Here is a 13,664-nt window from a genome sequence, read left to right as displayed (position 1 = left end):
ATTGGGATCCTTACGAAAATTACAACTCACACAGGACATTGCCACCCCTAGCTGTCCAAGTGAAACATGTGCATCAATTTCTTCATGGTATGAATCTGTCAATATTGGTGTCCCCAAGAAATGAGAGGTTTACTATACACACATTAGATTTTGCAGACTGCATCATGCAATTATCAGATTCCATAGAGAGGTAGGGAAGCAGCAAATGCCAGTGGCTGCAGTATGTATAACAAGTAGAGCACTATCCAGACTGGAAATAGATAGAGCTTAGATTTGAAGTAGCTGTGTGAGTTGGCAAATTACCTCACCTCTCTGGATCTGAGCTGCTTGCTCTGAATAACAGTAACCATCATGGGGATTTTGTAATTATTAAATAATAGATATCAAATGCCTGTCAGGGTAGGTGTCCTGCACATGTTTATTTCCTTCATCCCTACTTGCATGGGCAAACTGATGCTAGCTTTGCTGTCACAGTCATATCTACCTAATGGAGAGGTGAAGAGACCCATCCATTTGTTGTCCTGGATGAGGACTATTCCCACAACTCATTGGTGGCAGGAGAACTTTGCTCTCTTGACCCCTGGACTGATGCTTTTGTGATACCTGCCTCATAAAAATTTCAGTCTATAGCTGAGCTTTTCGAAACGAATGCCAATATAGAACTTCCTACTGCGGCAAAGCATTTTAGAATAATGAAAAGTCACTAGGTCCTATCCACCTGAAGCTTTCTGATTCGATTGGCACTGGAAAAGAAGTAAAACTTTCCTAGCAGTTCTAAGAATTATATTTTAATGAGCTTTGTGGTAATGTTATTATATTTTACTGTTAAACTAAACTACCTCAAACTGTCTCATAGGGGATTACAGAGATATCAGGGGTAGCCAGAGTGGGAGAAATGTTATTAATAAGCTTCACCAACACACTCTGTATTTGTTTTTAAATAATTTTTATCTCCCAGGAGTATGTTTTGTTGGCAGCCTGCAACCAATTTCATGTTGGCGGAGAATATGCTTAAAGAGGAAGCACAAGAGCACAGCAAGACCCAACAGCCTTCTTCTAAAGAAATAACGACACCACTGCGAACAAGACTAATGCAAAAACATTTCAGGTCAAAAGAAGAAAAAGTCAAGGTTTTTTTTTTTTAACAGATTATTAAAAGTTGCTTATTTAACCTTTGCTTTGACACAGAGAAAATGCCACTTATACAGTTAGAGCGAAATATTGGGAAAAGGATTCAAAAGGATGACTGGACAAAATGTTTTAAAAAGAGGCAGGCACCTCGCAGAGGAAGGCTGAAGGTACAGTCACCAAAATTCAGACGCGGGCTGGGTGCAGGAGCCCCTGTAAAGCAAGGCTGTAGTGAAGAAAGAGGCGGCTGTGCCAGGAGCTATTTTCAAAGACCAGAGCTCTACACTGGTAAATACAGTTCCTCCAGCCCTCTCCCCACTCCCTTTCCGCAGGTTCAGCAAAGGCAAGGGTTCTGCTCCCTCATTACTATCCTTCCCCACTCCTGCGTGCCTCCCTGTTCAGCTACCCAGCAGGTGCCCTGCAGGTTTCTCAGCATCCTCTCACCCTTCCCCCTCTTCCTATGGCAACCATCAGCCCCTCCCTCCCTCTGGGCAGCCTCCTCTGCAGTCAAAGGCTTCAGTCAAGAGCCAGGGCAAAAAAAAAAAAAAAAAAAAAAAAAAAAAAAAAAAAAAAGCTCATGGACTTCAGCTCTCTCTGAGGGTGACCTGAAACTCCGGAGGGAAGGAAGGGAGGGAATTCATGAATACCTAAGGGTGTGGTGTAGGCAGACTCACACAGCAGGTGTGAAACAATGTGGTTTATAGGGGGCAGGTAAAAAAACAAAACCAAACCATTTTGCCGCCTCTCATCCACATTTGGGTAACTGGGAGCAGACAAAATGTGGTGTATCTCAGTTCTCTCCCAACCCTCTCATTCTGCCCAGAGAAGCCTTCTCTATTGTTGAATCGCTGATGAATGGGAGAGCCCAAGGACGTGTGGGCTATTAAAAGTCATCAGAAACAGTGTCCTACCATGTCTGCCAGGGCCAAGCAAAACTCGGGACAGCCTAATAGCTGAGGCTTGAAATTCTAGAAGGGTAGAGCCTGGATGAATAAATTAACAATGTTTCTAAAGTTGCATTATTTGAGACATCAGAGATTGCTTAGAACCCCCAGGAAAGTTACCTGCTGTAGTCGGTTTCCCTCTACCATGAAGAGGGTGTGGATCTCGAATCGCAGGGTTTTTTCTTTCTCTCTCTCTCTTTCTTTCTTTTCTTCTTTCTTTCTTTCTTTCTTTCTTTCTTTCTTTCTTTCTTTCTTTCTTTCTTTCTTTCTTTCTTTCTCTCTCTCTCTCTCTCTCTCTCTCTCTCTCTCTCTTTCTTTCTTTCTTTCTTTCTTCTTTTTTTTTAGAATTGCAAAGAACCTCGGAGATTAAGCCTCACCCCACCCTCGGGTCGGGAGAGTGCAGTACCTCTGGGAGCAACTGTGGTTGGTGCTCGCTCCAAGCACTTCACCCTCTCAGCATCACCCTGATAGCGATTCCAGCTTCTCTATTTGAAAACTGTTACCATGTTTCCCCTTAGCTTGAGTCTTAACAAACAAACAAACAAACAAACAAACAAAACAGTAAGTTGCACGTCAAATGCTACTTTTACACAAATAAAACAAAAATTAAATGCTTGCTTAGAAAAATCTTAGGTACTCAACGTAAACTTTGCAATCCGCCCCTGAAAGCGGAGACTACCTAATATAATGAGTAATGTGCTCTACAAACCGCAAGACCGTACCACGGTGCTTGACGGCGTGCATAGGTTCAGGTATCTGGGTGTTTCCTAAAGGAAATCCATGAATTCCTTACTGTACCTGTTACTTACTTATTACAGTGAATCGGGAGAAAGAATCATCCGCCCCAGAACGAGATGTCCTAGGTCTCACTGCTGCTGGGAAACCGCCCTGGGGCTCAGCTCCGGGCTCCCAGCAGCCGCTTCCCTCGGAGTCAGCCATCTGCATGGCTTGTTGAAATCACTAAAAGGCCGGTACCTGCTCTAGAGGTTTATAAATGCTAAAATTAATACCTGCAGTGCCGCAGTTTCAACGTGTGTGTGTGTGTGTGTGTGTGTGTGTGTGTGTGTGTGTGTGTATGTAGAAGCAACGCATTGAAGGGGAAAAAAAATAACCAGGAGAAAGGGAGCTGAATTAAAGAAAGTACCAGAAATAGCTACATACAAAGATATAGAAAACTTTCTTTCATATATGCCGCAGACAGGCATCCTTTGACTATCATCTGAATCTCCAGTGCCCTAGGGGAACTGCACTGTCACCATTAACACTAAGGGAGATGATGACGGGGACCCCTGGTGGGTAGGTGGTGAGTTAGGGAGAGTAGGTCTTCGAGGTACCAGAATCTGGAAAATTAAGGTGTCAGTAGGGAGCGAAAACCTGTTATTAGGGATACTTTAGACTCCGACTGATACAGGGTCAAGGAGTAAGTAGAACGGGGTGGGGTAAGCAAATGAGTGAGGGGTACGGAGCCTCAGAGAAAGCCCGGGGGCGCAGAGAAAAGCGGAAGAGTCGAGAGAGCCGCCGCACCCCGGCGGTCTGTCGCTCGCCCCCGCCTTCCTTTTGCGCAGAATCCTCCTCGGGCTGCGGCAGCGCTGCCCCCACCGGCCGCGCGCGCCGTGATCGATCGCAGGCTGCGTCAGAATTCTCGCTGCATATAAATACGGGTGGCAGAACCGCGCCGAGCCGCACACAGCCATCCATCCTCCCCTCTCCCTCTCCCTCTCTCTCCCATTCTTCTTTCTCTGTAGGCCCCTGTCCCCACCGCCAGTCAGAGGGGCACCGACCGCCACCATGAGTTCCTTTAGCTACGAGCCGTACTACTCGACCTCCTACAAGCGGCGCTACGTGGAGACGCCCCGGGTGCACATCTCCAGCGTGCGCAGCGGCTACAGCACCGCGCGCTCCGCTTACTCCAGCTACTCGGCGCCTGTCTCCTCCTCGCTGTCGGTGCGCCGCAGTTACTCGTCCAGCTCCGGCTCCTTGATGCCCAGTCTCGAGAACCTCGACCTGAGCCAGGTAGCTGCCATTAGCAACGACCTTAAGTCGATCCGCACCCAGGAGAAGGCGCAGCTGCAGGACCTCAACGACCGCTTCGCCAGCTTCATCGAGCGCGTGCACGAACTGGAGCAGCAGAACAAGGTCCTGGAAGCGGAGCTGCTGGTGCTGCGCCAGAAACACTCGGAGCCGTCGCGCTTCCGGGCACTGTACGAGCAAGAGATCCGCGACCTGCGCCTGGCTGCAGAAGACGCCACCAACGAGAAGCAGGCGCTGCAGGGCGAACGTGAGGGGCTGGAGGAGACTCTGCGCAATCTGCAGGCGCGCTACGAAGAGGAGGTGCTGAGCCGCGAGGACGCGGAGGGGCGGCTGATGGAAGCGCGCAAAGGCGCAGACGAAGCGGCTCTCGCCCGAGCGGAGCTAGAAAAGCGCATCGACAGCCTGATGGACGAAATTGCCTTTCTGAAGAAGGTGCACGAAGAGGAGATCGCCGAGCTTCAGGCGCAGATCCAGTACGCGCAGATCTCGGTGGAGATGGACGTGTCCTCCAAGCCCGACCTCTCCGCTGCGCTCAAGGACATCCGCGCCCAGTACGAGAAGCTGGCTGCCAAGAACATGCAGAACGCCGAAGAGTGGTTCAAGAGCCGCTTCACCGTGCTGACCGAGAGCGCCGCCAAGAACACCGACGCAGTGCGCGCCGCCAAGGACGAGGTGTCCGAGAGCCGCCGCCTGCTCAAGGCCAAGACCCTGGAGATCGAAGCGTGCCGCGGCATGAACGAAGCGCTGGAGAAGCAGCTGCAGGAGCTTGAGGACAAGCAGAATGCCGACATTAGTGCTATGCAGGTACCGCACCAGGCGAGACACAGCGGGGAAGGGCGGGGGGCGGCATAATCGAGTTGCGGCGGAGGTGTCGGGGACGCGCCCAGAAAGTGGAGACCAGGCATGAGGCCTCTACAGGCAGCTGTCAGGCTGCAAGACTTGGCTCGTTTGACTGTGTGGGAAGGGCGGGGCACTTGGAGGGCTCGAGTGGGGGCGCGACTGCAGTCTGGGAAGTCGTGCTTGGTGCAGTGGATTTTACATTTCCCATTAAAGCTGTCCAGACTGCAGGGTGTTGGGTGGGGTGGGCGGTGTGGTGGGGGCGGGCGCTGGGCACGCCTCCGGCCCTCCTCTCTATTGTCCTGCTTCAGCCACCAGTTGCTCTGCCGCGCGGATTGGACGGTCTGGTTAATAAATACAGCGAAGAGCTCTCATTAGTTCTGAAGGATGCTTGTGACCAGCATGCTTTCTAACTAGCTTTACCAATCACTCATTTCCCTTAGTAGGCAGACAGGAATACATCCAAAATTGTGGTAGGTAATGATGTTCACAGTAAGACATTTCTTTTTTAAGGATAGCCATGTTCTGGGGAGGAGAAAAAATAATGTAGGTAAGTAGAAAATATCTTAGATAAAATAATTTTTTTTTTTTTATCTAGCTACTTCCTTCCTTCACCTATAAATGGATTACTTTCCTGTGACCTGGATAAAGTTAACCAATGAATGAGAGTTTTTTTTTTTTATTAAAAGTCAATTTAGTTCCTTGCAGACATTTTATGATTATTAGACAAAAGAATTTTCCAGTCAAATAATTTTTCCCATCAGTTTTTTAAAATTATCTTTTTGCTGTCATGTTTCATGAAGCTATTTTTTTTTTTCAAGGCAAGGAAAGAAAGGTTAAAAAAGAAAAGGCAGTTGATTTAGGGGAGGTGTCATCTAAGGTGGGCACTTTGCAGCTATACTACAGTAAAATGATAGCAGTAGGTATATGTGCTTGGGTTTCTTCTCTTTTCTTTTTTGTTTCCAACAGGACACAATCAACAAATTAGAAAATGAGCTGAGAACCACAAAGAGTGAAATGGCACGGTACTTAAAAGAATACCAAGACCTCCTCAATGTGAAGATGGCTCTGGACATTGAGATTGCAGCTTACAGGTAAACACTGAGGGTCAGAGGCCGCAGCCATGCAGCCTTGGGGCAAAATTCAGATTTCATTTATGTTGAATTGGAAAGCTTCGAGAATAATCCTTTGAAATAATTGTTTGTTCTTTGGATTTTTCCAAGTAAGTATTTAGACAAATACATTAGAATTTAATTATAAGTCTTATCCTTAACTTCTTATTACATTTAAAATTTAATAGGACCATTTTTTTAAAAAAAAGTTTTTTGTTGTTATTGTTATTGTCGTTCAGTCTCAGTCACAATATCCCCAGTCATTAGGTTTTGGCAATTGCCATCTTGCTCTAGTCTGTGCCTTTAAGGATGGCATTAGGGGAAGATGATGCTTAATAGGCTCAGAGCAAGTCATTCAGCGCACTTCCTGCGTTCATGTCTGTTAACCCCACCATGCCCCTGCTTCCTCAGGAAACTCCTGGAAGGCGAGGAGACCCGGCTCAGTTTCACCAGTGTGGGAAGCATAACCAGCGGCTACTCCCAGAGCTCCCAGGTCTTTGGCCGATCCGCCTATGGTGGTTTGCAGACCAGCTCCTACTTGATGTCGGCACGCTCCTTCCCTTCTTACTACACCAGCCACGTCCAGGAGGAACAGATTGAGGTGGAGGAGACCATTGAGGCTTCAAAAGCTGAGGAAGCCAAGGACGAACCCCACTCTGAAGGAGAAGCTGAGGAGGAGGAGAAGGACAAGGAAGGGGCAGAGGAAGAGGAGGGAGCAGAAGAGGAAGAAGGTAGGATAAAAAGACAAACCCCTCCAACTTCAAGGGCAAACTACATATAGATATTTGTTAGTAGATGGAGAAGATAAATGAAGCATTGTTTATGCCAAAGAAGTTCCATTCAAATAAGAGTTCAGAATGTTAAGATATGTTTATCCTGTAGTGAGCATCTGGTCGGCTGTCCTCCCAAAGGTACACATTTCTCCTTAGCTTGGCAGTTTCTTGAAAATAGCATTTAAAAATATACCCCTCTACCCCCACCCCTGCTCTCTTCATTCCTACTAAACAGTTAAAAATATTTTCATTAAACATGGTGTCCTAAAGAATGAAAATGAATACCAGGCATATGATAAAATAAATACTGAGGTCCTAGAAAAGAATAGAGCTACCAGGACCTAGAAGTCATCTCATTCTATCTCAATATGCCTTCTTGGCAGTATTGTTGCTCGAATGTGTTTTGGGAAAGTAGAGCCAAGAGGTTTTGGGGAAGCTTTCTGACATTTGTGATTTCCCCCAAAACCAAAGCAGAAATGTTTGGATTGGACTCAGCCTGGATTTGGGGTTTGTACATTTTCTTTCTATGTTAAAGCTGCCAAGGAAGAATCTGAGGACGCAAAGGAGGAAGAAGGAGGTGAAGGTGAGGAAGAAGACAGCAAAGAAGCCGAAGAGGATGAGAAAAAAGCTGAAGGTGCTGGGGAGGAGCAAGCAACCAAGAAGAAAGATTGAGCCCCCCTTTCCTTAATTATTCCAGGAATAATCCTCCCAAAATCAGATCAACCCCATCACCAACCAAGCAGTTGAGTTCCAGATACTATATGAATTAAGAAGTCAACATATGTATAATTCTGAGATGACTCAGGTTGGACATTAAATGTTGTGCTGTGACTTTTCTCCTTATGCTGAGTATCTGTTTGCCTGCAGAGTGGCTTCCTGGCTTGCTGCGAGCCTGTGCATGGTCCATGCTTATGAGTTCAGGATCTGTGGCAATGTGGATAATGCAGATGTTTACAATTAAAAACATGTGAATAAGTGAATTCACTAATGTTAATGTTAAACTCCATGGCAAAAATAGTCCTTTGAACCTCTGGTGGTTAGAAATTAAAGACCTTGAATTATGTGCAATAAACAGTAAATAAAATTACACTGAATGACATTTCTTGTGGTTATTGACTTAATTAACCTATCTTAAAGAAGGCACCAGTATAAGCCACATAAAAGTCATCTTGTCCTCCAGGTTTTTCTTAAGCCAAAATATTAACAATTACAATGCATTTCTCCACTTAATTGGTAATTATGAGGGATACAGTTAAGTCATGACCATTTATGAAATATCTCCCTTCAAAAATTTTACCGATAATGAACTTGAATAAATGAGAGTCTCTGGAGTTATTTTTTTTTTATAATAAATAGTAATATGCTTTGCCCAATAAAATGTATGATATAGTGTTAGGAATGGCTTTCTTGCAGGCAATTCTGAAATTATGTGATAAATATACACTTGATGGTAAACAAGTACCTTTAAAACGTAATAAATGTAATTCGGATAGAATGTGAGTCCCACCTGGCCATCATTATAACCACATTAAAATATATAGTCTAAATATCATGAGCTGAAGTTGAAGCCCAAACAAATGACATAATCAGAAGGAACAGTTTTTTAGAAATGTACAATTTTGGAGAGAGAAAGTAAGAACATCAAAAGTTATTTGTCATTGCAAACATGTTGCCTGCAATCCTGAGCTCATGATTCGGTGTGTTGTTAGCTTAATCCCGTTGCCTCAAGTAAATAACATTTAATGCCACCTATTGTAAACCTTTTAAAAACTACAGAAACAGATAATGAAATTGTTATAAGTCACTAAAGGGGGGGGGGAGTCTATATGTGTGTGTTATGTTGCCATGTGTCTGCATGTGTATTGAGAAATACTTGGATCCCAACGGGTGCTCTAACTGGTTGGACACCGCATCAGCTACACACCCCTCGGTCCCCTCCGCCCACTGTAAAGTCGTGAAAGCTCTTGCGCTTGCACTTGATGTGGAATGTTGATGAAATTATTATCTGCTGTTCCACTCTGTTCTTACACACTTGCTTTGTCAGTTAATTTTGTTCAATATTTGTTCTTTAGATAACTTTTAAAAATTGTGGTTTAACTGAAGGCAAAGTGGTCTCCATTTAAAGTTATCTGATCCCTTCACATTACCTATTTCTAGTTAAATATATGTCACCACGCAAATAGGTAAAATACTGCTTTGTCTATCATGGTACTATGGATTTGAACTATGAAGATTCTCAGTACATTGACTTCCGTAAAGACTAGGAGTCACCTCAGAAAGCAAACTTTTCACAGTTACGTTCATTAAATGTGGAATGTTGCATACGGTAAACCTCAGAGAGATGCAAATTACATGTAAAAAAGTAAATTTAGCCAAATGGAAACAGCTGGTTGGTTTGAGAATTACTTGAACACTGTACCATACTCTATCCTGTGTGCCATAATAAAATACTGAAAAACCTAAACTAAGTGGATTTGAAGTTTTTAAAAAAATATCCTCAAATTTGGTACTTTATTCAGTACCTTGTCCCTTCTCCCCGCCGCACCCCCCCCCCCCGCCCCAAACTCCAATTGTCTTTCAGTATTCTCTTTTCCAGTTAATGATGCCACTCCCCACTCATCCAATTCTACAAGCTAGAGACTGGGCATGGCGTCAGACTGTCTATTTCCTCTACTTAGTCCCTCTAGGCTAATTTATAACCAAGTCCTATTGATTTTACTGCCTACATATGCTGAATGCATCCCCAATTCTCCAGTGACGCTGCCACTACTCCAAGAAACCTCCCACTGTCTATACTTGTCCTTCGATCAGCACACAACAATAAGCTAATGTTTTGAAAAAGAGAATTTGATCATGCCATCCCCTTGATAAAAACCCTCCAATAGTCTCCCATTTTTTAAACATAGGAACAAAAAATTTTAAGGTGCTCTTCAAGGCCTACACAAACTTGACCCCAAACTATTTCTCTGACCTCGTCCTATGTGTACCCCCGTGCCCCTCTCTTCTGGTGCTCCTGCACCCTGGCCTTCTGCTCTCCCACCTGCCACAGGGTTTTTGCTGGTTTATCTGTCTGGAGCCCTCTTTCTCCTTTCCTTCCCTCAACGTTGCCCAGATTTAGGCTTAGTTATTTTTCTCTTGTGGAAACGTTCCCTGACTGGGCCAAATTCCTCTATTAAATGTGTTCTTAAGATCATGTAGACTTTGTAGACTTTTACATACTTGCAATCAGCATCAATTTCCATGATCGTTTAAGAAACATCTGCATCGCCTGCTATAGTGCAATCTTCAGAAGATGTCAGCCTGACCTCTTGCTCACCATTTATCTCCTAGCAACTAGCACCGTTCCTACCACAGGAGAAAACAATAGATATTAATTGAATTTAAAAATTCTTGCTAGATTAAAATACCTTCAGGATGACTAGAAAGCCAAGAGTAGTTAATAACCAATCCCAATCTAGTCAACAAAAAATCAAGTGTCTGTTTCGGATTCTAACCTTGTTTGTCATGGTTCTCTGGCCATCCTCACCCCCACCCTCACTCTGGCCTCAATCTGCTCAGCTGCATAAAGGTTCAACAGCTGATGTCTCAGATCCTTTCTAGAATTATCATTCAAAATTTCCTGAAAAACTTTTACAAGCTCAGACTAAATGGCTGAATGTGAAACACGTAATATAACTATTATGATCACATGAAAATTCATCACTCTAAGGAAATTATTAAATTTAATGTCCAGTTTAATTCCTAGAATTAAGTTGGTAAGCAATTAATTTGATTTCTTTTTTTTTTTTCCACATGGAGATTCTAGTGCTGTTAGAACAGTTACCGTGTCCCAGGCAGTGAACTCAGTGCTTCTGAGTATTAGTTCATCAATTCCTTTCTTACCACAATGGTATCAGTCCAGTATGATTATCCTCCTCCTTTTACAGATGAGGAACTAAGGTTAGGTAACATAACCGAGGTCACACAAGTAGTTTGCGGCAGGACTGACATCTAAACCTCACAGTTCAGCTCTGAAGTCCATGCCCTTAACTGGTACACCCACTGTCTCCTTTGCTGTCTATCTTGGGAGGCATCCTCAGGAAATCAGAGCATAGTTTTTCAGGTGTGTGTCGTGACTGTGGCCTTGGAGTTTACACGCAATTATTTAAATTCTTATAAAGCATTCAAAGGGGATGTTTACATTCACAACATTCCGTTGTTACTGAGGATGCTCAAGCTTTTCTTGAATCCCTTTGATTATTTTTGTCCATATCTCAATCCCTCTGCTTAATTTGAAGCTGTTGGAAGGCAGGAATCAGATTTTATAAACAGATGAAATTAAAGTTAATCTTTTCAAATCATTCTTGGAAAGGCGTAACAGCAGACCAAATCAATCAATCAATCAATCAATCAATCAATTTCTTCCATAACACAACACCCAACAAAGTGCCTTGTGTTTAGTGAGCATCTTAATAAAAGTTTCTAGAATGGCAAAGGTTTAGTATTTGTGAGAATCTTTCATAAACACAGACAGGATGGAGAGTTTCTTTTCTCACTTGGGGACAGAACGTGAGATGTCAGAATTGACCCCGCCATGGTTCATACAGGCGTACCTCATGTTATTGCATTTCACTGTATTATACGTCGTAGATGCTGGAGTTAAGCAGGGGAAGGTGACATGACCTTTCTGTTTCATAAAGACCACCCTGGCTCTAGTTTGGAGAATGGATTCAGGCAGGCAGGAATCAAAGTAGAGAGACTAACTAAATGAGTGTTTTAGTTCAGGTAAGAGAAGATTGTATGTGACTTAGAAAAGGACAGTAGCAGTAGAGATAGTGTAATGTGGTGTGATTTGGGAAAGTTTTGTAGTTTTTGTTTGTTTGTTTTTACTGACAGGATAAATGCATGAAAAGAGAAAGTTGTAAACAGTATCTTCTTTTTGATAACTACATATTTCAACAAGTTAACATGTAGTATGTATATTAGTCATCTATTGCTACATATCACTCCAAAGCTTTGTAACTTAAAACCACCCAATCACTCATTATTTCTTAGTTTCTGCAGATCAGAAATTTGGGAGTGGTTCAGTTGGGATATTCTGGCTCTGGTTCTCTAATGGGGTTGCAGTCAGACGTTGGCTGAGGTTACTGTTACCTGAAGGCTTGGGTAGGCCTGCAGAAGGTGGCTTACTCACTTGGCTGGCAATTTCTTCTCCATGTGGGTCTTTCCATGGAACTCCTTGAGGATCCTTACAACATGACGGCTGGCCTCCCCCAGACCAAGGCCTCCAACAAACCAAGGCAAAAGTTGCAATGTCATTTATGACCTAACCTTGAAAGTCACATATCATCATTGCTACTTATTCCCTTGGTTACATAAACCAGTCTGTCTTATTCAATATGAGAGGGAACTCTAAAAGTCCATAAATACCAAAAGGTGAAGATCACTGGTGGCTACAATAAGATAGTGGGCATGTAATTCTTTCTTTTATAAACAATCATCCATTCAAGAGATTCCAAAATAATCCCAGCTTCAAATATTTTTCTTGTTCTCATAAGTTTACTTATTCTTATTTGATCACGTGCCCCAATTTAAGTTTAAAAATATGTTAATGAAAATTATAGGCAGCTTTGGCAATGAATATCTTCATCAGTGGATAGCTTCATCTTTGTCTTTTTAGGGAAGTACTTAGCAATTCTCCTTATGGGGTTATGTGTTCAAAGGACATTATGTACATTTTAATAGTTGTTGATATTTATCTCCACATTTCTTCTATAAAGCTTGACAGCTACACTTCAAGGCCTTAGCTTTCTTGCATTAATTCATTTGAAATAAAATGTATATATTTTTTAATTGAGATAAGTATCGTGACGGCTAATATACAACTTATGGTAAGTTATCACAGAAAAATAAAAGTGTTGACTGTTTTGCGAAGGAGTGAACCTCATCACAGTTGACATGTTAGTTTTTTTTTTTTTTTTTTTTTTTTGTAATACTTTAGGTTCTGATATTGGGCACACATGATTTTAAATGGGACACTTCTAATAAGTGAAAGTCATGTTGATAACAAGTAGTTTTAAATATGAAGTAGCTTCATAAATTAACTGAGATGCTGTAGATGAGACTTAGGTTTCTTATAGCTATTAAAGACATTTTCATTTGTGTACTGATGGCCGTTAATCCCTTTACTTTTAGCGAAAGGTCATTCTTTCAATCTATGACCACTCTGCATCCTTATAATTTCATGTGGATAATCCATTTCCTGATGTGATCATTAAAAAAAAAAAAAAACTAGCAGGATGATTTGATGCAATAAAACTAATTTTCCTTTTATTCTACATTTAGCCCATTATTAAAAACAGAAACTTTATATTAAAAAGTCTGTGTTTTATCTAATCATTTCTGATTTGAGAGGAAGGACTGATCTGCTCATTTTAAATTGTTGGTTTGTTTCTCAACATTTACTCATGGGAGAACCCAGAGTTTTCACTGCAGAGGTTAACACACACACACACACACACACACACGAATATGTGTGAAAGAAAATCTCAATTGTAAGCCACAAATCATTCACACAGTTTAAGACAGAAAGATTAGTGTCAGACATGTGAAACCAGAAAGACATTTTGAGGTGAGAATAAATGTGCCACCTTCCCTTGGTAAAGACACATTGCGTTTGTCAGTTGGCCTCCATGGTTCGTGGGGTTCTGAGGACTAAGAGCTGCAATAATGCTACACTAATGGGAGAAGAAAGTGTCAGCAGGAGTGACCTGAGACTGTGAACTAAGTATATAAGTCTCTGAAGGGACACTTTCGTGACCGAGTAGGAACATTTGATAAACAGACAGGAGTCAGAGATC

At 42.8% G+C, this 13,664-nt stretch overlaps 1 protein-coding gene across 1 annotated transcript; it reads left to right on the top strand.

Annotated features, from left to right (window-relative positions):
• Window positions 1-3,705: 3,705 nt before the first annotated feature.
• Window positions 3,706-7,922, top strand: NEFL (neurofilament light). Its single transcript, XM_016148173.2, has 4 exons — window positions 3,706-4,907; window positions 5,910-6,034; window positions 6,464-6,783; window positions 7,361-7,922. The coding sequence occupies exons 1-4, from the start codon at window positions 3,861-3,863 to the stop codon at window positions 7,495-7,497; spliced, it is 1,629 nt and encodes a 542-aa protein (XP_016003659.1). The 5' UTR covers window positions 3,706-3,860; the 3' UTR covers window positions 7,498-7,922.
• The last annotated feature ends 5,742 nt before the right edge of the window (window positions 7,923-13,664 follow it).

This window comes from Rousettus aegyptiacus, unplaced genomic scaffold, assembly GCF_014176215.1.
Source record: "Rousettus aegyptiacus isolate mRouAeg1 unplaced genomic scaffold, mRouAeg1.p scaffold_m13_p_16, whole genome shotgun sequence".
NCBI classification, from domain to species: Eukaryota; Metazoa; Chordata; class Mammalia; order Chiroptera; family Pteropodidae; genus Rousettus; species Rousettus aegyptiacus.
The sequence above is the reverse complement of the archived record's forward strand: the minus strand, read 5'-3'. Positions and strand labels throughout refer to the sequence as shown.